Genomic DNA, 27,662 nt, shown 5'->3' on the forward strand with positions numbered 1-27,662 from the left:
TTATTATCACAAAAAAATCACATAACAGTTTAACACACCAGATAACAAAACAAAGGCTTTATTATTTCTTGAAACTATTACATTGGTGTTCGAGTTCACCCTATACTATGCCTCTAACAGGTTACATTATACGATACTATCCCTTGGTTACTTCATAACTCGATCTTTGGATATTAAGCCTTCACTCCTGAATCCTTGCATTGCTATCTACTTCGTCAAGGATCATTTGAAATGCTCTCGCCTTTGGCTTTGGCGGCACATTTGGCTTTGTAGCCCCTTCTCTCTTTGGGCAGTCTTGCTTGAAGTGACCTTCCTCGTTACATGCGTAACATACCCTTTTGTTGAATGTACACTCGTTGGCGTAATGCCCATGCTTTCCACACTTGAAACAAGTCACCTTTTCACCGCATGTTCCAGAGTGTTTCATTTTGCACTTCTCGCACCATCTTGCTTCACTTCCTCTTCCTCCTCCAGACTTCAGGAATTTGGTCTCCTTGTTGGACCTTGAAGATCCTTCAAACTTCCTCTTCTCGCCAACTTCAGCTTTCTCCAGACCCTTTTCCCTAATCTGAGTCTCAACATTCCTGGCTGCCCAGATGGCGGCTTTCAAAGTGGTTACTTGCTTGACCATTGGACCAAAGTCCGCTGGTAATCCATGGGCAAACTTGTTGACCTTGGAGAGCTCAGTTGGAACTAGGTAAGGAACAAGCTTCATCTTCTCCGTAAAACTTGCAGCATACTCAGTGACACTCATCCTTCCCTTCTTCAGATTTTGAAACTCATTGTTGATCTCTAGGAGATCCTGCTCAGAGCAGTACTGTATTTTTAGTTGCACCACGAAATCTTCCCAAGACATCTTGCTTGCTTCTCCCTTGGGCATCGTGTTAGCTAGTAGCTTCCACCAGCTCAGTACTCCAAACTTTAACAGAGGGATCGCGAGAGCGATCTTCTGTTTGTTGCTACACTCGCAACTCTCAAACATTGTCTCCATCTCGGAGATCCAATCCATAACTTCCACCGGTGTTGGGCTTCCAGAAAGACTTGGGGGTTTTGATGCCATGAAATCCTTGTACTTGCATCTACATCCGTCATTTCCTCCATCCTGATTGTTTCGTCTAACTATCGGTGGGTCGGCTCGACCAACCGTCCCACTATAGTTCCCTCCTTCTGACTGCCCATCACTGAGCTCGGGTTGTTCAATAGGCACTGTAAGTTCCTCTCGATTTTGTTGAAGTAAACGCCTTGTTTCCTCCATCTGACGATCCAACATCATTTGGATCATCGCTTGTACTCCGGCCATGGTTATTGGCTCAGCAGCGGGTACCACAACCGGTATTTGCTCAATCACTGGGGGTTGGTTTCTGTTCCCATTAGCATTCCCGGCTCCACTGCGGGTTCTTGCCATTTTGATCTATACACTGAATAAGGTGAATCTAGATCTTTATTTAGGATGGTCGTTTAAATCGTCCTTATAACTCCGAAACGTTTACATGTTATTTCTAATATCGTAGTCGTACGTTTAGAATCCTAAACACATAAGGTTTCCAGATCCGGTCGGCAACAGACCATAGATCCGAACAAATAACAACATATGAGGCATAAACCATTTAGCACATAAAGCATATTAGGCATACTTTCCTAAATAAGCTAGTGCTCACATCTCACAATCATCGCTTAGCATTCTAAGTTTAAGTCTAGAAATAAATCCATATTCCTAGTTCGCTTAAACTAATGCTCTGATACCAACTGTGACATCCCCATTTTCACGGCCAGAAAAGACCGATTTTGTTTATGCTTTATAAAAATCAGAGTACTTCTTTTAATAAAAATCTTGCGGAATTTGTTCCCAGAAAAACATGATAAATACGTTATCAAAGAATTTCCGAAGAAATTTATTTTTATTCATTTTAAAACATTTGGGATGTCATCGTTAATACAGAAACATAAGCATAAACAGAACTTACATTCATTTACACTAGTGATATACATCTCTTTTAAATCTCTCAGTGTAATGTAACTTCATATCGACACCTGTGATACAAATAAACTGAGTGGGTCAGGTTGGGAAACCTGGTGAGTACATAGGGTTTTCAACCCACAATAATATAATTATTATGTTTAAACATCAAACAATCAACCCAATTACCCATCCCCATTATCTTCTTTACTCTTAAGGATCTACCCTAAGAATCAATTATTCCTCGTTCATTCATTCCTAAGGATCATCCTAAGGAATCGGCACGAAGTCCATCGTTGTCAATGACACAGCTGTCAAGCACAGCTGCTAGTTCTATCACTTAGGCGCAACTGCCAGAATTGTGACATTCTATGTGAGGCGCAGCTACCAGTATTGTCCTTCGAGCACAGTTGCTAGGTTATCTCGTTTATTGACAGTATCGTTTTCGAGAGTCCACTCGCAATACATGTCAATGAGTTTTTAGAGTACACCGGTGAACACATCGTTCACAACACCTACAGGTTGCGAGCCTGCCAGTGTTCCATTGGACTGTCTAGAATAGTCCGTGGTTGTTATCCATACTCTGCTAGATGACGGGGCCATCATTTGGGAAAGGCTTCTCACATCGTCCACCTCTCACACTTACCTCGTGGTCTATAACACCTCTCAACTCATCATCCAACTCATATTCCATCTATTACATCTACCCATGTTTTACCCAACATATTCTCGTAGATATATATATACAGTTTAAATCATTTAAAACATGTATAAAATCGTTCATCCAGCATAGATAGCAAGTATACAGATAATATGCACACATAGCACATAATTTATTTAAAATACTTCATATCTATGTGTACGATGAAAGTAACTATGCACTCACTTGAAAAGGTGGTGAATCCGAACTCAGACAGCGCTTCGCTTCTTAAAAATAATTTCCTTCGACGAAACCTAGTATTATTACCACTAGAGTTTAGTCTATTATTCGCCGAGACTAATTAATAGTCTAGCTATTATTACTATTATATAAGCGTTAAACAATACTTATATAACCCATAATAATAGCCCAAGTACTTATTATAAGTTCCTAATAACGCTACTATAATTAAATAAACGATATATTAAAAATAGCGTAGTCGTAGGTCACTTACAGCGGGTTTTATAGAAAACCAGGCTTTGCTTGGGGTAGCATTCCCGAGCCAAAAAGCTCTTCTTCTCGGAGCCGTCGAGCACTCCGGGGCTTCCGCCTCGTGCTAGGGAGGTTCCCTAGGCTTTTCGGGGGGTTTCAGGGCTAGAGAGAGGTTCTAGAGAGAGAGAGTAAAGAGAAGAAAGAATGGGAAAGGTGTGAAGAAAATGAGGGTGGAAGGGGTTGTATTTATAGGGTGAATTATGGCTGAAATTAGTGCCACATGTCACCATCTAGTGGCAAGCCTTGGGGAGAAAGCAATGGCCAAGATTGTGCCACGTCAACCCTTTTGCAGCAACACCCTACCAACTTCTAAACCCCGTAACTTTTGCATACGAGCTCCGTTTTCGACGTTCTTTATATCCACGCGTAGGTAAAAATAAGATCTACAACTTTCATTTTGACTCTGTCGGCTAATTCTCGACCGATCTTAAATTTAATGGTACGAGGAGATTATACTGTTAAATGTCCGCGTAAAACTCATAACTTCTACATACGGACTCCGTTTTCGTCTGTCTTTTTACCCTTGAGTTTCTATTAATGAGATCTTCAATTCTCCTTTAGGTCGCGTAGGCCAAAAACCGCTCGATCTAAAATTCGAGTTTCGGGTCGTGCACTGCTATGCCAAATCTTAGAAAATTCATAACTTCCTCATACGAAGTCAGATTTGGGCGTTCTTTTTATGGACGCTCTCGGTTTAACATATTCTACGACTTTCGTTTAGATTACTAAGGCCAAAAAGTCCTCTATTGTAAATTCACTATTTACGTCTCCCAGTGCCGTACCGGTTTTGCCGTAAAACTTCGACGGGCCATAACTTCTTCGTTATAACTCGGATTTCGGCATTCTTTATATGTACGGAACCCTTGTAACATATACTATGACTTAGTTAAGATTATTCATTCTAAATAATCTTCTATTAAAAAGTCATTTTTGACGCTTATCGTCTCTAAATTGACTAGCCCGAATCTGCGGGCGTTACAGAGGTGTCGAGATCTCCCTCGGATATCAGGAGTTTTCTGGGTTTAGACGGGTATTACCGGAGATTTATTCGAGATTTCTCCAAGATTGTGGTACCCCTCACTCGTCTGACGAGGAAGGCGGTGGATTTCCGGTGGGGCCCTGAGCAGCAGAGGGCGTTTGAGACCCTTCGTCAGCGCTTATGCGAGGCTCCAGTCTTGACACTCCCGGAGGGAGTTGAGGATTTTGTGGTATTCTGTGATGCATCCATCACAGGTTTGGGAGCGGTCCTTATGCAGAGAGGTCGGGTGATAGCCTACGCATCGCGGCAGCTAAAGCCGCATGAGACGAGATATCCTACTCATGATCTGGAGCTGGGAGCGGTGGTGTTCGCTCTCAAGATATGGAGACATTACTTATATGGGGTTCGTTGTACCATATATACGGATACAAGAGTTTGAGACAGATCATGGATCAGCCAAACCTGAACATGAGGCAGCGCAGGTGGCTGGATGTAGTCAAAGACTACGACTGCGAGATCCTTTACCACCCCGGTAAAGCGAATGTGGTTGCGGACGCTTTGAGCCGCAAGTCAGCTGGGTCTTCCACCCCAGCGGTATGTAGGAGGATAGCGGTGGATTCTCCGCTTGTGAGTTTGATCAGAGATGTGCAGGTTGAGGGCATGCGACCGGAGAACTGGAAGTTGGAGAGGATCAAGGGTGAGAATACCCTGTTTTTACAGGATAGTCGGGGATTATTGACCCGATGCGGTCGGGTTTGGGTTCCGATGACTGGTGGGGTCAGGCAGACGGTCATGGAGGAGGCTCATAAGTCTCACTTTTCTATTCACCCGGGGGCCACCAAGATGTATAGAGACCTGAGTTTGAGTTACTGGTGGCCATGTATGAAACGAGAAATCGCTTCGTATGTCGAGAGGTGCTTGACCTACAGGATGGTCAAGGTCGAACATCAGAGGCCGCATGGAAAGCTGCAGCCTCTAGAGATTCCCATGTGGAAATAGGAACAGATCACGATGGATTTCATTACCAAGTTGCCGAGGACGGCGAAGGGATTTGATGCTATATGGGTCATCGTAGATTGATTGACCAAGAGTGCCCATTTCTTGGCTATTCGGGAGAGTTAGTCGGCTGAGAAGTTGGCCGACATGTACGTTCGCGAGATTGTGTCTCGCCATGGGGTTCCCGTCTCCATTATCTCTGACTGAGATGTTAAGTTTACCTCCTATTTCTGGCAGAAGTTCCACGAGGAACTGGGCACGCGGTTGCACTTTAGCACAGCATTCCATCCGCACACTGACGGTCAGAGCGAGCGGACCATTCAGACCCTCGAGGATATGTTGCGGGCGTGTGTCATTGACTTCGGTGGGAGTTGGGATTCCCACCTACCGCTTGTAGAGTTCGGCTACAACAACAGCTATCATTCCAGCAATGGTGCCCTGCCTTTCGAGTTGTTGTATGGACGGAGATGGCGCACCCCGGTTTGTTAGGGTGAGTTCGGACACAGGTTGATGGGGCGGGCGGAAGTAGTCTTGCAGACTACCGAGAAAATTCAGCAGATTAGGCAGCGATTGCAGACTGATCAGAGTCGGCAGAAGAGTTACACTGACAGACGACGATCTGAGTTAGAATTTCAGGTGGGTGATATGGTACTCCTCAAGGTCTCACCCTGGAAGGGTGTGATTCGCTTCAGGAAGAGGGGGAAATTGGGTCCCCGTTACATCGGGCCGTTCAGGATCATTTCCAGAGTCGGCAAGGTGGCTTACAGGCTAGGGCTACCGGAGGAGCTTAGTTGGATCCACAGCACTTTCCACGTGTCGCAGTTGCGGAAGTGCATTATGGATCAGGAGGCGGTGGTATCACTGGATGATATTCAGGTCGATGAGCGCCTGAACTATGTTGAGAGGCCCGTGGCCATATTAGAAAGGAAGGTGAAGATTCTACGGAACAAGGAGATACCCTTGGTGAAGATACAATGGGAACATCGTAGGGGGTCCGAGTGGACGTGGGAGCCAGAGGCAGAGATGCGGGAGCACTATCCGGAGTTATTCGTCGAGGCAGACTTCAAGGACGAAGTCTAGTTCAAGTGGGGAGAATTGTAACGCCTTATTCTCAGGTATCGATTTTATATAAGAATTTTCTTGATTTCAAGGTCTACTCGACGAGTTGGTTGCCCTACTCGTCGAGTAGCAGCGGGTTGGTCCGCGTGTTTTAGTGACCTACTCACCGAGTCCAAGAAGGGACTCGACGAGTAGGAGCTGGCAGATTAAACCCTAAATTTCGGGGATTTTCACCCTATTTAAGGACCACTTATTTCCCTTATCCTCTCTTACTGCCTCCCTTGAGTTCAGAAACCCTAATTAGTGGTTGCTCTCTATAAATTGTGTGCTCTTTAGCTTGGAAGAGGGATCCTTGGAGTAAAAGCTTGGAGTTCAAGAAGTTTGAAGCAAGGGGCTGTTGTAGATCCGGATTCTTCTCTGTCTTGGCATAATTTTGGAGGTAACAAGTTGTTACCTTGGCTCTCTCTTAGTTAGATCTATTCATTTATGGGTTGGGATTTTAGGGTTTTGTGGTGGTTCTCCGATTTGGGCCGAGATCTGAGGTTGCAACCTCAGATCTAGACTCCTTCAGCTCCTCTTTATCATAAAGTTCCAGTCTTTGTTGAGCTATGGCCTTTCCCTTGCCCTAGGCCACTCCTTTAGCTTGTTTTGGGCCATTATCATCTTGCATGCACGTAAAGTTTTCAACTTTACGTGATAAACATGCCCTTGGCGCTTAGATCTGCAGCTTGGAGGCTTTGCATGGCTTTAAAAGAATCTATATGGATGAAGGATTGAAGGGACTCGGCGAGTCGCAAGGTCGACTCGGCAAGTCATATGAAGACGGTCATCGAACTCAACGAGTTGGATGAACAACTCGGCGAGTCCGATGAAGATTTCCGTAGGCTCGGCGAGTCAGATGAGAGACTCGGCGAGTCGGCTAGGGTTTTCCCAACCTTTGGACATGTATGAACGCGACGAGTTGTAAGGGGAAAACTCGCCAAGTTGGCCGAGGAGTTACGGCCACTGACACTAGGAACTCGACGAGTCATTCAAGTGACTCGGCGAGTTGGTAAGCATGAAAGGAACTCGGCGAGTGACTGGTTGTACTCGATGAGTTGAGGTCAACATGGACTGTTGACTTTGACAGTTGACCTGGACCTTGACCAAGGGTTGATTTTTGGACTTCTGGGACATTTTGGGAAATTGGGAATTTACAAGCATGGTTCTATGGTGCATTTAGGTGGTGGAGTAGTACCGGCAATCCAAGAGCTTGAGTTTATCTTCGAATCGACAGTACGAGGTGAGTTATCCTCACTATACCAATGGGTCTAAGGCACCAAGGCCGACCCTTTATATATTTGTATCTGGATTATGGCATGATATGTTTATCGATTTCATCCTAGTAGTTAAGATGGTGGCATGCTTATGCTTAGTGACCTGGTTAGGTCAGTGTCTTGGTTATAGGATGATGCTATTTTAGTGACCGGTTAGGTCTGTATCCCGGTTATTGGGATGTTGCTATGATTAGTGATCTGATAGATCGATTTGACTGTTATATGATATGAGATAACGTATGATATTTATGTGCACATGTTTGTTTGATTGGGGGTTGCGTTGAGGCGGTCCTGCTTTGTGCTGTAGGCCAACATACCCGGTGAGCGGTCCGGATAGGCTGTAGGCCCTGCGAGGCGGTCCAGTCATGCCGAAGGCTCGGAAGCGGTCCAGATAGGCTGTAGGCCCTGTGAGGCGGTCCAGTCAGGCTGAAGGCTCATTATGCATGCTGATCTGTAATTGTTATTTGTTGTGGTTATTTCGGTATGGAGTTGACATTTTGGGGAGCTCACTAAGCTTTCGGGCTTACAGTTCAGTTTATTGTTTCAGGTACATCAGGGGATTGCGGCAAGGCGAAGTCATGATCGTACAGCTCCTCATGAGTTGTTTATGTTTCTGGGAAAACTCTGATATTAGTTATTTTGAAAACAAACTTTGTAATGATGAATGGTTTTAAATGCTTTGAAAAAGTATTAATTTGGTATGAATTTTTTTTGGGTGTTACAGCTTCCTTCGGGTGCTAGGGGGTTTACCTAGGCTTAGGGGGGTTTTGGGGGCTTAGAGAGAGAAACTAGAGAGAGAAAGTGAAGTTGGGAAGGTGTGAAGAATGAGGGAATTCGGCACCTCTATTTATAGGCTGGAATCCTACTCTACTCGTCGAGTAGGAGGTTCTACTCGTGAAAGCCTTGGCCCATATTCAGCCACGTCACCCGATTTCGCACAGCACCCTGCCGACTTCTAAACCCCATAACTTTCGCATAAGAGATCCGTTTTCGACGTTCTTTATATCCACGCATAGGTAAAAACAAGATCTACAACTTTCATTTAGACTCCGGTTGCTAATTCTCGACCGATGTTAAATTTAATAGTAGGAGGAGATTAGACTGTTAAATGATCGCGAAGAATTCGTAACTCCTTCATACGGACTCCGTTTTCGTATGTCTTTTTATCGTTGAGTTCCTATTAATGAGATTTTCAACTCTCATTTAGGTTGCATAGGACAAAAACCGCTCGAACTAAAATTCGAGTTTCGGGTCGTGCACTGCTATGCCAAATCTTAGAAAATTCATAACTTCCTCATACAAAGTCAGATTTGGGCGTTCTTTTTTGTATGTTCTCGGTTTAACGTATACTACAACTTTTTTTTAGATTACTAAGGACAAAAATTCATCTATCGTAAATTCACTATTTACGTCTCCCGGTGTCGTGCCAATTTTGTCGAAAAACTTCGACGGGCCATAACTTCTTCGTTATAACTCAGATTTCGGCGTTCTTTATATGTACGGAACCCTTGAGACATATTCTACAACCTGGTTAAGATTATTTATTCTAAATAATCTTTTGTCGAAAATTCATTTTCGACCCTTATTATCTCTAAATTGACTAGACCGGATCTATGGGCGTTACAGATCCCCTGATGTACCTGAAACAATAAACTGAAACTGTAAGCCCAAGGCTTAGTGAGTTCCCCCAAAATACCGAAACACTGCACATAATACATATACAAATAACAACATGTACTGGGTCCACAACTTTACAGACTGGATTACCCCTGGACCCACAGTGTGAGTCTGGATTGCCTTCCGGGCCTACAGCTCACATTTGGATTGCCATCGTGCCCACAGTACGAGTCTCCCTCAGCTCATATCTGGAATGCTCCCGAGCCCACAGTACGAGTCTGGCATGCCCCACCTGGCCCTCAGCTTGTATCTGGATTGCTCCCGGGTTTGTTGGTTACCGCACGGAGCAATGTCACCTCAACCCACCCCACATAATATATCAACATATAACATAACTACTGAGCATGAAGATAATCATATAACAACACAGGTAGTCCTACAAACCTACCTAACTGGCATAACCACTAGCATGCAACACTAACTCATACTCGACATCTAACACTGCTATGATAACATATCCAATTGGCCGGCCTTGGTGCCTTAGACCCCTTAGTATAGTGAGGTAACTCACCTCGCACTGTCGACTCGAAGATAAACTTAAGCCCTTGGATTGTCGGTACAATTCCACCACCTGAATGCACCATAGAACCATGTTTGTAAATTTCAAATTTCCCAAAATGCCCCAGAAGTCCAACAGTCAACCCTTGGTCAAAGTCAAAGTCAACTGTCAAAGTCAACAGTCCATGTTGACCTCAACTCGTTGAGTACAACCAAGCACTCACCGAGTTCCTTGCATAACTAGCTAACTCGCCGAGTCACTTGAGCGACTCGTCGAGTTCCTAATGTCAGTGGCCACAAACCCCTTGGCCAACTCGTCGAGTTTCCCCTTTACAATCGTCGGGTTCATACGTGTCCAAAGGTTGGGAAAACCCTAGCCGACTCTCCGAGTCGTTCGACTGACTCGCCGAGCCTAAGGCAATATTCATCGGACTCGTCGAGTCATCCATACTGTGGCTTTTTAAGCCATGCTAAGGCTCCATATTGTAGATCTAGCTTCCCAAGGCATGTTTATCACGTAAAGTTGCAAACTTTACGTGCATGCAAGGCCCTAAAGTCTTAAAATGACAAAATAAGATTGAAAATGGAGGTTTTGCACCTAGGGAGAGTCTCATCTTTGCTAAAGTTGGAAGCTTTATGGACTTAAAGGACCAAGAGAGTTCAGATCTGAAGTTACAACTTCAGATCTTAGCTTATACACAAGAAAAGCTTCCAAACATACTAGAAAAGCCCTAAAATTTACCCAAAAGAGATCTAGAAATGAAATGAGTTCAAGATAGCGATTTGATACCTTCCAAAGGATGCCACTAAGATAGATTTCAGATCCCACACGTTCCCTTGCTTCTAGATACTTGCTCTCCAAGCTCTCCTCTCCAAAGATCCTCTTCCAAAGCTTAAGAATATGCAAATGGAGCACACTCACACGAATTAGGGTTTCTAGATTATCAAGAGGCTGTAAGGGGAGGCTGAGGAGGCCAATGATCCTTTAAATAGGGTGCAATACCCCGGAATTTAGGTTTCATCTTCCAGCTCCTATTCGTCGAGTCCCTTCTCGGACTCGGCGAGTAGGTCACTAAAACTCATGGACCAACCCACTGATACTCGACGAGTAGGGCAACAAACTCGTCGAGTAGACCGTGAAATCAAGAAAATTCTTATTTAAAATCAATACCTGAGAATCGGGGCGTTACAATTAGATGAACCCACAAACCATCTTGAGCTAAGAGTTGTTCTTTGGCTGGAAGAATACTTATGCAAATGGAAGAAAACTTTAGTTGTTGTCTCACGCAATAGAGACTTCTTAAACACTGTTTTTAACGAAATAATCCATCTCCATGACTTAAAACTCCACATGTATTGTGGAAATTTCGATGATTTTGAAAGTGGGTATGAACAACGTCGCAAAGAAATGAATAAAAAATTTGAAACTTATGACAAACAAGTCAAAGCTGCTAAAAGAGATGGGAACCAAAAGCAACAAGAGAAAGTCAAAGAAAATGTGAAGTTTGTAGTCAAAGAAGCGAAAAAGAAATCAAAAGGGAAAGTGGATGAAGATGAAGAAATCCCAAAAGCCCGACAGAAATGGAGATATTACACAGTCGAGTTTCATTTTCCCGAACCCACCAAGTTAACTCAACCATTGTTACAACTAATTGATGTTAGTTTTAGTTATCCGGAAAGAGACGATTTTCGATTATCTGATGTGGATGTTGGGATTGATATGGGGACACGTGTCGTTATTGTAGGCCCTAATGGTGCTGGAAAGTCAACTTTACTAAACTTACTTGCAGGTGATTTGAATCTGACTGAAGGTGAACTGAGGAGAAGTCAGAAGCTAAGAATTGAGAGATACTCGCAACATTTTGTTGACTTGTTGACCATGGGTGAAACCCTGGTTCAGTATCTACTCCGGTTACATCCGGAACAAGATGGGTTTAGCAAGCAAGAAGCGGTTAGTGCTAAACTTGGTAAATTTGGGTTGCCAAGTCATAATCATCTGACACCAATTGCTAAATTGTCAGGGGAAAAAAAGCGCGTGTTGTTTTTACATCGATATCGATGTCGAAACCGCATACTTTGTTGCTTGATGAGCCCACAAATCATTTGAATATGCAGGGTATTAATGCGCTTGCGGATGCGCTTGATTATTTTAGTGGTGGGGTTGTTCTTGTGAGTCATGACTCGAGGTTAATTTCTAGGGTTTTTGATGAGTTTAGTGGTGGCATTGTTCGTGTCAGAACCAACAAATAAAGGGGTACGATATACTCCAAAAGAATCCCACTATATTGCACTAAAAGGTAGTACAAGTCAAGCAGGGTCGATCCACAGAGACACGGGATAATTAGGTGCTGTTTGTTTTTTCGAAGCGAAAATTCATGAAGTCTGCGGACCACCTCTGCAATCCTCTGCAGCAGAAGAGGTGCAACAAACGGCTGCAGCCCATAATAAGAAGCATGTTTGTTTTTTAACATCTGCAGACTGCTGCAGTAAACTGAAATTTAAATAAACTAATTTTATAAACTTAAAATAGTTCTCAACACCGAAATTTTAATAATTCTAGTCTTAAAACATTGAAAGAGTACTAAAAATAACATGTAAAAAAACAAAAATATAAAACTTTTTTTAAAAAAAAACTTACAAAAAATATAAAAGAAGCTAACAGCTTTATTCTAGAAAAAAAAACTAATTTTAAAAAACATAAAAAAGAAAATAAAAAAAATTAAGAAAGTATTGCAAACGATGTGTACAAAGTTCGTAAAAAATTACACACGTTAAAAAAGATGAAACTGAAACTGAAACTGAAAATATTATTAACGGAAACGGTAAAAAAATTAAAAAAATCAAAGCTTTTTTTTTAAAAATTAAGTTAAAAAAAATTTGTGGAAACTATAATAAGAAATTGTATCAAATCCGTAAATAAAAGCTTTTTTTTTAAATGTTTAAAAAAAATAAGTTATACCAAAATTCTAAAAAAAACTTCAAAAAATTGAAAGCTGAAGAGGTTTGAAGAGGCAATTCAAGTGCTGCGCCACGCAGCACACGCGCAGAGGTTTTGCAGTCTGAAGTCTTCCAAAAAACAAACTGCTGCGAGAGGGAAAGTGTTGCACGTGTGCTGCGCCGCGCAGCAGAAAGTGGTTTGAAGAGGTTTTTCTAAAAAAACAAACAGCACCTTAGTCTATACCTCTTTGCGCAAGGTACTATGGTCACCAACAGTAAAGAGGGGGGTTTAGAATGAAATAATTAAAACAAACAATTAAAAACACAAGTAATCAACAAAAAGAGAGAATTAAATTCAGAAATGGTAAGGACTCCAACCTCATGTATGACAACTTAGCAATGTGATTCCAAGATAACATGATATTTGCTCAATTCTATCTAAGTTGGTACTTGAAAGTGTTAACAAGCTCTAACACTTCCCATTCACCACATTAATTAACCAAAACAAGCTCTTTGATTAACCCTAACCTTACTAACCTAATCTAAACACGCTCTTAGAATTAGATTGAAATATTGCATTAAACTTTACGTGAATGTTCCCAACAACACCCAGTACTCCTCACAAGCTCAGGAGCGTAAGAGTGTGTGAATAAGATTTACACTAAATTCATTCAATGGAAATCAGTTTAGTGCTTGTTACTTGTTCAATTTCACAAAACAATTACGGATTTTGTAAAAGAGATAACTTGAATGACCTAACCCTAATTCAAATGGCCAATAAGAATCACAATTAGAATCAAACATTCGATTAAATCAAAATCAAATTCACTAGATAGAAATTAAAAGCAAACATCAAGTCATATGATTGAAATCACAACTAAGAAGTCAAGACATGAAGTTGGAGAAACTAGGGTTCTAGCCACACATGGCTAGAACAAGATCACAAGAATAAAAGATGGAAATAATGTGCAATTACAACTTACAAATAAGAGAAATAATGTTTCCAAATGATAAATGATCAAATCATTGCAAAAACCTTCGAAATCCCCTCTCAAAATGTGCTCTGATATGTTGTGTGTATCTCAAAATGGCCCTCAACCCGTAATATGAAAGATAGGAAAAACTGACAAAAGTTGGTTTTTGGGTCGAACACAGTACGTGTTAAAATAGGCTAAACTGACATGGCCCGTGTTCAGCAGCCAACACGGCCCGTGTTGATTTGCACTAAACTGACACGGCCCGTGTTCAACATGGTCAACAGCTCCCATTTTGGTCAACACGGCCCGTGTTGATTTTGCAGTGTAAATCCAACACGGCCTGTGTACCCCTCTGACTCCGAATCCAAACTTAATTTTTCCAACTTTTTCGTTCTTCGCTCGATCATCCCGAAATCTTCACCAATGCTTCCCGACACCTCCCAAAGCGCATTCCAAGCTCCGGTTTACCTGAAAAAGACATGAAAGTGTGAAAATAAGGTTGTTCTAGAGACTAACGTGAATATGATGAAATGCAAGAAAAAGGAAGAACAATTATGCTAAATAGATGCATGAAATGGGACTAAAAGGTGTGCAAAAAGGTGCACAAATTGCACCTAACAAATCTCCCCAAGCTTGGACCTTTCTTGTCCTCAAGAAAGAAGAAGAAAGATCTAGACCGGGGAAAATAAAAGAAAAGAAAAGAAACAAAAATCAAAATCAAGAACCTTTCGAAACTTAATGCAAAAATCAAAACAATCATGAAAAAGATTCAACCCAATTAACCTTGTTTTTGTAGCATAGTTGAGAATGTATCTGTCGTGCCTTGAGTCAACTTGGCATTGGTCTCAAAATATTATATGACAATAGAAATAAGACTTTGGCCACTCCCTAACGCAACTCAACAGGATAAAAGATCACAACACTTGTTCCCTTTTAATAGCATCAAGTCAATTCACGGAACACATTATGGTCTTACTCTCGTGAAAATGTATGTGACAAAAATATGCTCAATCATCTTTGTTTTACAAAATGTAACAATGACTGACTCCAGCTATTTGTTGATTAACAACAATCATTTTCTAAAAAATATTTTCTAAGAATTCCCTAAAATTTACCCAGATTGGTTACAAATTTCAAACCACTTACACTAGTCAAAGTAATTAACAGTCAGTCCCAATGTCATAAGTTCAAGTCCAAGTCCAAGGGAATCTTTTTGCAGCCAAGCATTTTTCCTAAATATATTATTCAATTAAACTATAAAAATAAATATATACAAATTATCTAATTATGTTTTTCCTACAAATAAAGCTCATGGCTTTCTTTGAAATCCATGTAACGGACTTCCAACCAACACATCCAGACCATATGACCTTAGTGTGCTAGATTTAAAGAGATCCTGCGGGTTTACTCTCCCGAACCTCAAAGGTCACAAATTAGCTTTATTTGGATACCTATACATATCTAATTTTTTTTTTGTTATTATTAAGTTCATGACTTTCTATGGACCCGTGTAGCGAACTTTCAACTCAATCAGTCCCAAACAATTCAGCTTTAGGCAATTAGATGTAGAACACCCCTCGGAGTTTACTTATTCGAGTTCCAAAGGTCACAGATTAACTTAATAATTTTTTTTTATTTTTTTTATTTATTATTATTTTTTTTTCTAGGCTTATTTCTTTATATTTCCGTCCTTGACTTTTCTATTATGGGGACATCTCACGGTCTATTACCGTGAGGGGCTTCTTAGACATTTTTCGAGGGACTGAAGTCAACATGCAAAGACCCGTAAGTATAGTTGGAAAGTATGTCCCCAAGCAAGGTATATAAAAGGGAATTAGTAGAAAAGACTTTTTAGAGTGCTGGAAGGTTCGGGACACTGAGATTTTATATTCTTTTTATGTTTTCTTGAATTTGGCATTTTGGGATCAATTGAGCACTTACTACTCATAAGACCGGTCACGTGTCCCAAAGATTGACTCATACCTGTCGTTATGCTCTGGTGTTGACAACCTTTTCATTTTCTGTTTTGCACGAGTAGCTTCGGGAGGTGTGTTCATGTGCAATTAGCTTGCTTTGAGATTTTTCAATAAAAAGAACAAGTCTAATCTCAAGACATACGACTCACTTACCAATTCAACTGTTTTTAGAAGATTAGGCTGCCTTGGGTTGGATCAAAACAAACATGGAATAAAAATCTTTTTTTTTGTTTTTTTTGTTTTTTTTTGTTTTTTTTTTGTTTTTTTGAAAATGCATGAATGAACCTAGTGTACAACTCTACCCCTCCCCAAGCTTAAAGATAAGCATCGTCCCCGATGCTCGGAGAGGGCGGAACAACCTATTACGGAGGAGGAGACGGGTGGTGCCCGGTTGGGTAAGAGTCCAAACAATCACAAGTGCACACAAATTGAATTTTTAAGCAAAATATGGACGGTTAAAGATATGGAAACAATTTACCGAATCATTCTTGGAACCTATGAAATTGTGGTGAGAACCTCCTCTTCATCTTCCCCAAGCTATCCGTGAAATATTTTTGGAGCCCGAGATTCATTTTCTAGGCATAAAAACATGTTGCAACACATTTGGAACATTAAAAACTAAAAACTTCAAAGAAACGGAAATGTTTTTAAAGAAAAAGACAAAAATACCCCCGGGTTGCCTCCCGGTTAGCCACCCTTATTTTAAGCCGTTGGCTCGACTTGGCCCCAGAATATGCTTCATTCTAAGTATGTGGACCTTTCCAACACATCAACCTTCTCGCCACTTCCTTTAATGGAACCTTCACCCTTTCTTTGGCTTTCTTTTTACGCACAAACCAAAAAGGGCTTAAACCCTTAATATCGGAGACTGTCCACTTGATCCTTCTTTGGTATTTATTAAGCAAGGTTATTAAATCCTTCTTTTCCTTATTCAATAGTTTATTTGAGTTGATGACTGGTTGAGTGCTCTCCTTCTTGACATGTATATTCTTTAAAGGGTCCGGTGGAGTTTTTGCTCCCGAATCTTGTGCTTGTTCCACCGGTGGAAGAAATTTGGCTTTCGTAGTAGGTAATTCTACTTCTCTTCCATCAATCCGCATGTGCTTATCATCCTTGAACTTCAAAATCTCCAGCACCTCCTCTTTTATACCGCACTCCTTTGCAAGTTCTTTGGCTTTGTCCCTGTCTATTTTTTGTGAAAAGACTAACTCCATAAAATCATGGTTAGTCGAGTTTAAGCTCTTTTCAGCCAATGGTTAGATCATATTCACAAAATTAACAGATTGAACATCAGAAGGAACCTTTTTTGCTTCATGAACGTTGAAGTTGATAACTTCACCATCAAATTCCATACTTAAAGTTTCGTTGTAGACATTAATTTTTGGTTTAGAAGTTTTAAGAAAAGGTCTACCCAAAAGTATGGAACTTGAACTTGGAGAGTCATCATCTCCCATATCTAAGACATAAAAATCGGCCGGGAAAACAAATTCATCAACTTGCACTAACACGTCCTCCAATACACCTTTTGGATGTACCAAAGACCGGTCGGCAAGTTGGATGATCACACCGGTTTTGCTCAATGTTCGTACACCAATTGATTTAAAAATATAATATGGTAGGAAATTTATGGATGCACCTAGATCGAGCATGGCTCGCGGTACATAAAGATTCCCCAATTTGCATGGCACGGTAAAGACACTGGGATCATTGCACTTCGGGGGAATGCTCTTTTGCAAAACCGCAGATACATTTTCCCCGACCTTTACAATTTGGTTTCCTTTCAATTTCTTTTTAGATACACAAAGATTCTTAAGGAACCTTGCATATCTAGGTACCTGCTTGATGGCCTCAAGGAGTGGGATGTTAATGTGAACTTTCTGGAACATTTGCAGAATCTCACTCTCCTCCCGTTCTTTTTTCGTGCTCTTTAATCGTTCGGGGAATGGAGCAGGTGTGGCTTTAGGCTCAGTGATGAAGGGCTTCTTTGCGGTTGTTTTATCTTCCTTCTTTTCTTCTTTTGTTGCCTCTTCGACCACTATTTCTTCTTCTTCTTGATCAACCGACACTTTTGGATCATCGTAGCTCTTTCCGCCTCTCAAAGTGATGGCACACACATTGTGCCTTGGGTTCGTTTCAGTTTGGGCGGACAACTTTCCTTGAGATTCTAGTTTGCTTACAGAAATAGCAAGCTGTGAAACTTGTTGCTCTAAGTTCTTTCTACTTGCTTTTGTCTCTTGTTGGAAAGTTTGTGTACTAGTTGCCAAACTCTTCACTATGTCCTCTAAGGACATATTTGATGAACCCACTTGTTGAGGAGGGTGTTGTGGCTACCTTGGCTGGAAGTTCTGTGGTGGAAAAGGTGGTCTTTGTTGGTATTGATGTGGTTGACTTGGTTGATAACTTCCATGTTGATATCCTCCCCAACCTTGATTGTTGTTCCATCTTTGATCACCCCGTGGCTGCTCATATCCCTTTTGATTTGACCCAGAAAAGCCTCCCATGGCTTTTGCTTCTTCATAATCCTCATCTTGAAGTTGAGGGCACATGTCGGTTGGGTGGCCCACTTGAGTGCAAATACCACAAGGGCGGGGTGTGGGCTGCACACCCTTGTCTTTAGCTAGCATCATGACCACTTTTGTAAGCTCGGACAATTGAGCGTCAATTTGAGGAGTTTGGACTTCCTTTACACATCGGGGTGCATCCGTGTACCATTCTTCATCATGACTTGAATGTTTAGAATCCACCACTAGAGGCATTAAGAAGCCTTCTTTCCATTGGATTCATGCCTTCAATGAAGTACTGGAGGAGCTGGTATTCGGTGATTCCATGCTTTGGGCATCGGGCACAAAGTTTCTTGAATCGCTCCCAATATGTATGAAAAGCTTCTCTTTTATGTTGCTTGATTCCAATGATTTCCCTCTGTAGGGCTGAAGCTTTCATCTCGGGAAAGTACTTATCCAAAAATAACCTCACGAGATCTACCCAAGTAGTAACCGTCCCCGGTGGGAGGTCATAGAGCCAATCTTTTGCTGCATCTTGCACCGCAAAGGGGAATGCCCTAAGCTTGATTTGGTCCTCCGTGACATTTTGTGGTTTCATGCCAACACACACAACATGGAACTCTATGAGAAACTTGTGGGGATCCTCGTTTTCTAAGCCTCTAAAGGTTGGGAGGAAGTGGATAAGTCCGGATTTTAGTTCAAGGTTTGTGGCTGCCGGATAGGTGATGCAAAGAGGTTGTTGTGTAACCTCTTGTCTCGACCATTGACGAAGGGTTTGTTCGGGTGGTGGGTTTGGAGGTGGATTTCCTCCGTGGTTATCCCCCATGGCGTGAGAAGTAGTTGAAGTTTCTGTGGGTGTAGTGTTTGGGATATTATGAACAGGTGAAGAGGGTGGAGTGGTATTTTTGGGTGAGGATGGTTGTGGCGAGAGTGAGAGACTTTCTGTTTCGGATGCAGATACACTTGAGAGGGGTATGTCCTCCCAAATGTTAATGACTGTAGGGTTAGATGATGAAGAAGTCCCGGAGCCCGGTTGCTTCTTACGAAGCTTGGCTTGCTTCCTTAACCTTTTTACAGTCTTCTCTATCTCCGAGTCAATTGGCAATGGCGTACCTATTCGAAAAGATCTTGGCATAAAACAACTAGTAACACCGTGTCCCCGACAACGGCGCCAATTTGTTAGGCGTGTTAGACCCAACAAATAAAGGGGTACGATATACTCCAAAAGAATCCTACTATATTGCACTAAAAGGTAGTACAAGGCAAGCAGGGTCGATCCACAGAGACACGGGATAATTAGTCTATACCTCTTTGCGCAAGGTACTATGGTCACCAACAGTAAAGAGGGGGGTTTAGAATGAAATAATTAAAACAAACAATTAAAAACACAAGTAATCAACTAAAAGAGTGAATTAAATTCAGAAATGGTAAGGACTCCAACCTCATGTATGACAACTTAGCAATGTGATTCCAAGATAACATGATATTTGCTCAATTCTATCTAAGTTGGTACTTGAAAGTGTTAACAAGCTCTAACACTTCCCATTCACCACATTAATTAACCAAAACAAGCTCTTTGATTAACCCTAACCTAATCTAAACACGCTCTTAGAATTAGATTGAAAGATTGCATTAAACTTTATGTGAATGTTCCCAACAACACCCAATACTCCTCACAAGCTCGGGAGCGTAAGAGTGTGTGAATAAGATTTACACTAAATTCATTCAATGGAAATCAGTTTAGTTCTTGTTACTTGTTCAATTTCACAAAACAATTACGGATTTTGTAAAAGAGATAACTTGAATGACCTAACCCTAATTCAAATGGCCAATAAGAATAACAATTAGAATCAAACATTCGATTAAATCAAAATCAAATTCACTAGATAGAAATTAAAAGCAAACATCAAGTCATATGATTGAAATCACAACTAAGAAGTCAAGACATGAAGTTGGAGAAACTAGGGTTCTAGCCACACATGGCTAGAACAAGATCACAAGAATAAAAGATGGAAATAATGTGCAATTACAACTTACAAATAAGAGAAATAATGTTTCCAAATGATAAATGATCAAATCCTTGAAAAAACCTTCGAAATCCCCTCTCAAAATGTGCTCTGATATGTTGTGTGTATCTCAAAATGGCCCTCAACCCGTAATATGAAAGATAGGAAAAACTGACAAAAGTTGGTTTTTGGGTCGAACACGGCCCGTGTTAAAATAGGCTAAACTGACACGGCCCGTGTTCAGCAGCCAACACGGCCCGTGTTGATTTGCACTAAACTGACACGGCCCATGTTCAACATGGTCAACAGCTCCCATTTTGGTCAACACGGCCCGTGTTGATTTTGCAGTGTAAATCCAACACGGCCCGTGTACCCCTCTGACTCCGAATCCAAACTTGATTTTTTCAACTTTTTCGTTCTTCGCCCGATCATCCCGAAATCTTCACCAATGCTTCCCGGGACCTCCCAAAGCGCATTCCAAGCTCCGGTTTACCTGAAAAAGACATGAACGTGTGCAAATAAGGTTGTTCTAGAGACTAACGTGAATATGATGAAATGCAAAAAAAAGGAAGAACAATTATGCTAAATAGATGCATGAAATGGGACTAAAAGGTGTGCAAAAAGGTGCACAAATTGCACCTAACACCTTGACTTCCCTCTAGCTAGATCTCTCCATGCTTAAGTTTAGGGCCATTTTAGCATACATGTGAACCATTTCGAGTATTGGTCATGATATGAAGTTGTAACTTCAGATCTGGACTTCTCTAAGTCCCTATAACCATAAAGTTATCAGATTTAGCAAGCTTGGACCCTTCTCTTTGAGTTAAACCTTTCCTTTAACTTGATTTTGGCATCTAGGACCATGCATGCACGTAAAGTTTGCAACTTTACGTGGAATCCATGCCCTAGGAGGTTAGATCTGCATTTTGGAGCTTTAGGGTAGCTTAAAAACATCTGAATGAGAATGTACTAAAGGGACTCGACGAGTTGCAGGGTCAACTCGACGATTCCGATGAAGATTAGCCGCTGTTGGTTTCTGCGTGGACTCGGCGACTCAGTGAGACGACTCGACGAGTCAGTTAGGGATTTCCCGACTTTTGGACACGCATGGACTCGACGAGTTATCTGGAAACTCAGCGAGTCAACTGGGATTTTCATGATTTCTCGAGTCTGGAAGGACTCGACGAGTCAGTGAACTGCACTCGACGAGTTGGGTCAACATGGACTGTTGACCTTGACCGTTGACTTAATTTTGACCAAGGGATTAACCAGTTGTCTTCTGGGGGTATTTTGGTAATTTGGGAATTTATGGAAGTAGATCATTGATGAATATAGGTTGTGGAGTTCGTGGCTGAGATTCGAGAGCTTGATTTTATCACTACAGTTCGACATTTGTGAGGTGAGTTCTTCTCGCTATATCAACAGGGTCTAAGGCACCAATGTCGGCCCTTTTCGGATTTGTATACGGGTTATTGCATGATATGCTTATTGATTTACATCCTGGTAGTTAGGATGGTGATATGCTTAGTGACCTGGTTAGGTCGGTATCCTGGTATATAGGATAATGCTATGTTAGTGACCGGTTAGGTCTATATCCTGGTTATAGGATGTTAGATCGGTTTGACTATTATATATGCTAGCGTATGATATTTATGTCTACATGATTGTTTGATTGGGGTTGGGTTGAGTCGGTCCTGCTTTGTGTTGAAGGCCAACATACCCAGGGCAGTCCGGATAGACTAAAGGCCCTGCGAGGCGGTCCAGTCAGGCCGAAGGCCCGGCGAGCGGTCCGGATAGGCTGTAGGCCTTGCGAGGCGGTCCAGACATGTCGAAGGCTCGGGAGCAGTCCAGATAGGCTGAAGGCCCTGCGAGGCGGTCCAGTCAGGCTGAAGTCTCATTATGCATGTTGTTTGTTTATATGATATGATTATGATTGTATGACGTTGGTATTTTGGGGGAACTCACTAAGCTTCGGGCTTATAGTTGTTGATTTTGTTTCAGGTACTTCTGACGATCGCGGGAAGGCGAAGGCGTGATCGTACACCTCCTTATGTATTCATGATTTGATTCTGGGGTACTCTGACATTATACTATTTTGAAAACAAGTTTTGTAATCATCATTGGTTTGAAATGTTTTAAAAAGTTTAAATTTGGCATGATTTTTATGGATGCTACAGAACATATAGGGCATAATTACATTTGTTCTATTGTGCTTTTGTGTATGCTTTATAGCTTAATAAGGTCAACATGTCCACAATGTTAATTCGTTGTTACACCTTTTTAAGGTAAAAACTTCATATTGTACTTTTGATGTTTCTCTAAATGCAATGTCAACATTGGATTATACAAAGCCCCACTTTGCAAAACGACTTTTAAGTATCTTCAATTTATATGTATATCAAATCTTTCAGGTTTTATGAGTGTGTGATTTATAATATGCATATTGTTTATTGAATGTTGTTGATGTACCTCGATGCTGAAAACATGGATGATTTATTCAAATGTGGAAAATTTTGTGCCAATTTAAAGCATTCCAAGAGGCTCAACTCTGGTGTAATGGTAATGGAACATCCAGAAGAGGTTTTTAAAATACATGGTTAGCAAAGTGACAACATTGTATTCTTATATTGGAGGTGCGTTATTCCTTTTATGTTTTTATAGAATAAAAGATTATCATACATAAATTCCCTTTCCCTTTTCTCTAATGATGTGTTCTTCTTGTTTTTTCTAGGCGACCACGGTTTTCTCAACACCTATAATGCAAATGTTGGACTTTATATACTTGCTAACAAGGTAGGTAGTGTTTTGTGTGTGTGTGTGTGTGTGTGTGTGTGTGTGTGTGTGTGTGTGTGTGTGTATATATATATATATATATATATATATATATATATATATATATATATATATATATATATATATATATATGATACAAAAGGTATTTGAAAAAATGAATAAATGAGGGTGTATTTGTAATAGGTGAATATTTGATGGGAAAAACTTCCTTTTCTCGTCGGTTGTTCATTGTTCTGCATTAAGTTATAATGATACAATCATATAGAGCATACAGACTAAAGTTGTTAAGCACTTAGTCTTGGTTGTTTCTTATTGACCAAATCTGGACATAATGACTTAATGAGTTAAGCCGAAAAACCATGGTACTGGTGGACATCTTCACTCACATTGTTTCTGATTACTTCATTTTGTCTGAGTTTCAAACTTTGGTGTGTGTGTGTTTAGGTACAATACAAAAATAAAAATGTTTTAAGGATTTAAATACTTTTATAGGCATTATAACAAAAATATAAAAACATAAATGAATATATTTAAGTATTTCATATAAAGGTTGTACATTAAAATGATTCAAGAATCCATCTGTTTATACAAAAACGTACATAAAATAACAAGTACAATTAAAACTAAACCTAATAGTAACAAACGTAATGATTACTGGTGAACACAATCTATATCCATTTTCCTCACTCTAGTAACCAAGCTTATACGTATTTTTACAAATATAAAGTTTTTTCTTTTTAAAAATCAAAGCAAAAAACAAGATAAGTGTACATGTGTTCGTGTATATGTTGTTCTTAAATGTCATGACATGTTGGTGTCCATACCCATGTCATCTTTCTAATTCTTTTTTGCAAAGGGGACAACATGATACTATTTTGAGCCATTGATCCACACATTTCATATGAAATTTATGTGAGCATCCCAATTGTCTCATTTCTTCATTTTCCTTGTATTTTGCTAAACATATACAACATTCCTGTAAATATATAGATATTTTGTTAGTGTTACATATATTAAAGTGTACCGTCAAATGTCGATGTCATGTAATAATTAAACTTACTGTGGTTGAGCTATCCACAATTGATTTCCCTTGTTCCAAATCGGGTTCTATAATATGTTTGTATTTCCAACTAGGCAACTTCAATATCTGTTCTTCAGATGCACCACGATTGATTGATCCGGCATTCATGTTGTATCCAAGTAGGTTGCTAATAATTGGCACAAAACAACATAGAAACAAGAATAATATAAAAGGGAATGAATAGGTAATGGCGTTCCAAGCTAGTAGTGAGATACAAAGCACATCCAGTTTAGGAGCTTTCCTAAAGGTCCCAAATCGAGCATCGAAAACCCAAACGTTCCCCATCACAAACCATATTGCAAAGAATAGTTCCATAAATGTTCGAGATTTGTTCATCATTTGCAAGTTCCTGTATATTATTATAATAAAACAAAATTAACTTCATTTTTTATAATTTATTTGTATGGTTGTACATGCTTATTAGATATTTTGTTTATTTTTTATAATATACATGTATGTAGTTCTATTTATGTAACTAATCAACATGTATAATTCTTAAAATTTACATTTGATATATATGATACATGATTTAAACTTTTTATTAATAGTTAAGTGCTAGAGTTAATTTCTTATTGAAAACAAAAAGAATTATGACCTAAGATTGAGTATTGTAAAAATCAAATGATAGGAAAACACCATTTATTATATGCTAATGACAAACTACTATATTAACTTTGGATATTTTCAAACCTTCATACATTTTCAATAAATACGGAAAAAAAAAGTTTCATTTAAATAAAAACCCAAGAAAAGTACAAACTATTATTAATGTTTTATTAAAAAATCCTTATTATTATAGAGACAATATTGAAAAACCCTCACGATTAGAAACATATTATTGAAAAACCTCATATATTAAATGTTTTAATAAGGACTAAAATAATTAAAAAATCATATATATATATATATATATATATATATATATATATATATATATATATATATATGTGTGTGTGTGTGTGTGTGTGAAAGATCAATAGATAATATATAAACCTTTGAAAACCCTAAAACCTAAAAAATCAATAGAAATAGATAGGAAAAAAACACTTTGAGATATCTAATTTTTTTTGGACTTTATAAATTTTATATATATATATATATATATATATATATATATATATATATATATATATATATATATATATATAATTTCAATGAAACAAATTTTGAATTTTTTTTTTAAGAAAAATAAAAAATAAAAAAATCATTTTTTTTAATTTTTTTTCAGCAAAAATATACCTATATATACGAATTTTATATTTATAAAGTTAAAAAAAATATAGATATCTAAAAGTATATTGAAGATTAAACCTAAATTTTATTTTATTTTTCTAGAAAAAACTTTTTTTTCTCCATTTGGCCCTTTTAACAAGTTTAAGGTCTTTCCAGTTTTAACAATTTCTTTTTTCTGGAAAAATCATCCACTTTTATTTCCAAAAATACTCTCAACTATGTTTTTTTTTTTTTTAAAAACCCTTACATTTGATAATTTTTTTGGTAAAAAAAGGTTAAGTTTTTTCCGAAAACAGTTGTTTAAACCGGAAGATTACCGGTAAATATAATATATTATGGCCAAATTAGAAACAAAATGCTAAAAAAAAAAAAAAAAAAAAAAAAAAAAAAAAAAAAAAAAAAAAAAACCAATATGGGCTTAACCATTTCACTAAAAGGAGGGATTTTATAGGCACAAAATTAATATAAAAGTTTGTCTATTATTCGCATATAGTAAATTGTGTATTTTGTAAATAAAAAAACGTTGTGTTTCTTAAATAACCCAATCGAAAGTATTGCATTTTTGTATGAACGAATAAGCTTTTTATTACCTAGATTCTTCAATGTTACTAGGAAGTTCTGCTCCAATTTGGTTCAAGCAAAAAAGCCAATATCGCCAAAATAATAGACCCAAATTAAGCACACAGCCGATTCCATACCCGGTAACCCATGTTCTCATGGGCCAAACCGCCTTCTCTTCTTTGGAAACCGAAAGAGTATACGCTATAACCATAATTTGGAAAACCAAACCCATCAATTCCATATACATCCAAGAAGCCGTATTAAACGGGTTCGACCCAGTATCTGATCTTGACCCGTTTTGGTAATGAAACACCCTTCTTGCAAAACTATACCACCTTGCCCTTGATATCCTAATTGCCATTCTTACCAAGAAAGAAGAAGGGATGGCAAAAGGAGCCCGAGTCGAGGTCATGCTTCGTGGGCCCATATTTTCTGTCATCCTCTCTTCTCCGGCTCCCGTTGATGGAATCAATGAAAATGTGAAAATGTTACTGCCACCGCAGAGTTGCATAATGATTCCGGTGTAAACAAGTACCGCGTATTCATTGCGAAAAAAGATAACTTTAAGCTTTTATATTAATATATACCTTCAAACTAACCTAAACCCATGAAGCTTTGCTTTCAAGAAACTTATAGAACAAGTTTTCTTGATTATATCCATGAGAATAAACAATTAGCTTGTAACCCAATGTACTTATGATCAACACTTCAAGTTACTGTGAGCATGCATGATTAGAACTTTTTTAATCCAAATTAAAGAAGCTAACATGGGGTTGGACCAAGAGTCCAAGAACAAGATATACGTATGATTAGAACTTCAAAAAAGTTCCGGCTTCAAGAAACCAATTTGGATAGGTATTAAACCTCAAGAAATCGAGATGGGCATGATTAGAACTTCAAGAATTGGATCATGTGGACATGAACCAAACATCAAGAAACTGATATGGTTGGGACAATAGCTTCAAGAAACCAATATGGAAAAGAACAAAACTGCAAGAAGTCGAAATGCGTACGCTTAATTAGAACTTTAGGAAATTGATATGGGTGGACTAGAACGTCAAGAAACCGATATGGTATCGGTATGATTGAAACCTCAAGAAATAGATTAGATATTCAAGAAAACGATAATATATATGTAGGCGGGATCAATTTTCTAAAAAGTCATTGTTTTGACCAAAAGAGGGATGAATCAAGCTATGATGACACTGGAATGGAAATAAAAGAAAGAAATATAGGGGAGGGAAAGAGAAGGTTGGAGATGGTGGCCAAGAAACACAACTGCTTTGCTTTGAATCAAAGGCAATGATATGAAAGAAAATAACAAGTAAGAGCAACGGTTGGCCTAACTTCGTTGCTGCTATGCTGTGTTTATTAAGCAAATTAAAGCTACTTCAAATGCAAACCACGGAATCTAATTCTTGGATTATAATTGAATTAGGGTATGGTTTAAGACATTCATTCTTTCAAATTAATTTTGATTTTTCAAGCAAAACTTTATGTTAGTCTCACTCATATTTGTATTGTGACATACCAAACCAACAAATACAAAGACCATGACTATGAATGCCTTTAGTAATTTTTTTTTTCAGATTTAAAATGTAAAATAATTAGTGAACAGCTAGCTGCCATAATAAACTTTAATACGGCTTAGTTGGATTTGTTTATAAGTAAGAAATTTTACAATAACCTAAGAATACGAATCATTGAGGAAATTAATTCATGAAATATAGGGTTTTAAAATGTGGCGGGTAAACGAGATGATGTTGCGCCACCTAATCTAGGTATCCAGACATCAACCTGAATATTTACCGGGTTCGTCATGGGTATGGATCAAATGACTGTACATATTGACAGATGTTCGGGTTTTGGTTTAAGTTGTTGCACCATCACTTTCTTGAGGGTGGGGTTAGTTGATATTAGAAC

The 27,662-nt window shown here is 39.3% G+C and overlaps 1 protein-coding gene and 1 pseudogene across 1 annotated transcript; one reads left to right on the forward strand and one right to left on the reverse strand.

Moving 5' to 3' along the window:
• Positions 1-11,924, forward strand: part of LOC145127815 (ABC transporter F family member 4 pseudogene) — a 46,900-nt pseudogene extending 34,976 nt beyond the window's left edge.
• An 11,435-nt stretch (positions 11,925-23,359) lies between these two features.
• Positions 23,360-26,960, reverse strand: LOC145123408 (E3 ubiquitin-protein ligase At4g11680-like). Its single transcript, XM_079058621.1, has 3 exons — positions 25,769-26,960; positions 23,925-24,294; positions 23,360-23,840 (listed from the first exon to the last, which is right to left on the reverse strand). Exons 1-3 carry the CDS (start codon positions 26,248-26,250, stop codon positions 23,694-23,696), a joined length of 999 nt encoding a protein of 332 aa, XP_078914747.1. The 5' UTR covers positions 26,251-26,960; the 3' UTR covers positions 23,360-23,693.
• Between the last annotated feature and the right edge of the window lie 702 nt (positions 26,961-27,662).

Source organism: Lactuca virosa, chromosome 7 (assembly GCF_052849685.1).
Source record: "Lactuca virosa cultivar CGN04683 chromosome 7, Lactuca_virosa_CGN04683_v6, whole genome shotgun sequence".
NCBI lineage: Eukaryota > Viridiplantae > Streptophyta > Magnoliopsida > Asterales > Asteraceae > Lactuca > Lactuca virosa.

Coding starts and splice junctions, on each gene's coding strand:
- LOC145123408 (XM_079058621.1), bottom strand. CDS start 26,250: ATGCAACTCTGCGGTGGCAGTAACATTTTCACATTTTCATTGATTCCA. Junction 24,295..25,768: donor AGTAACATTGAAGAATCTAG/GTAATAAAAAGC, acceptor AATAATATACAG/GAACTTGCAAATGATGAACA. Junction 23,841..23,924: donor TTGTGGATAGCTCAACCACA/GTAAGTTTAATT, acceptor ATATATTTACAG/GAATGTTGTATATGTTTAGC.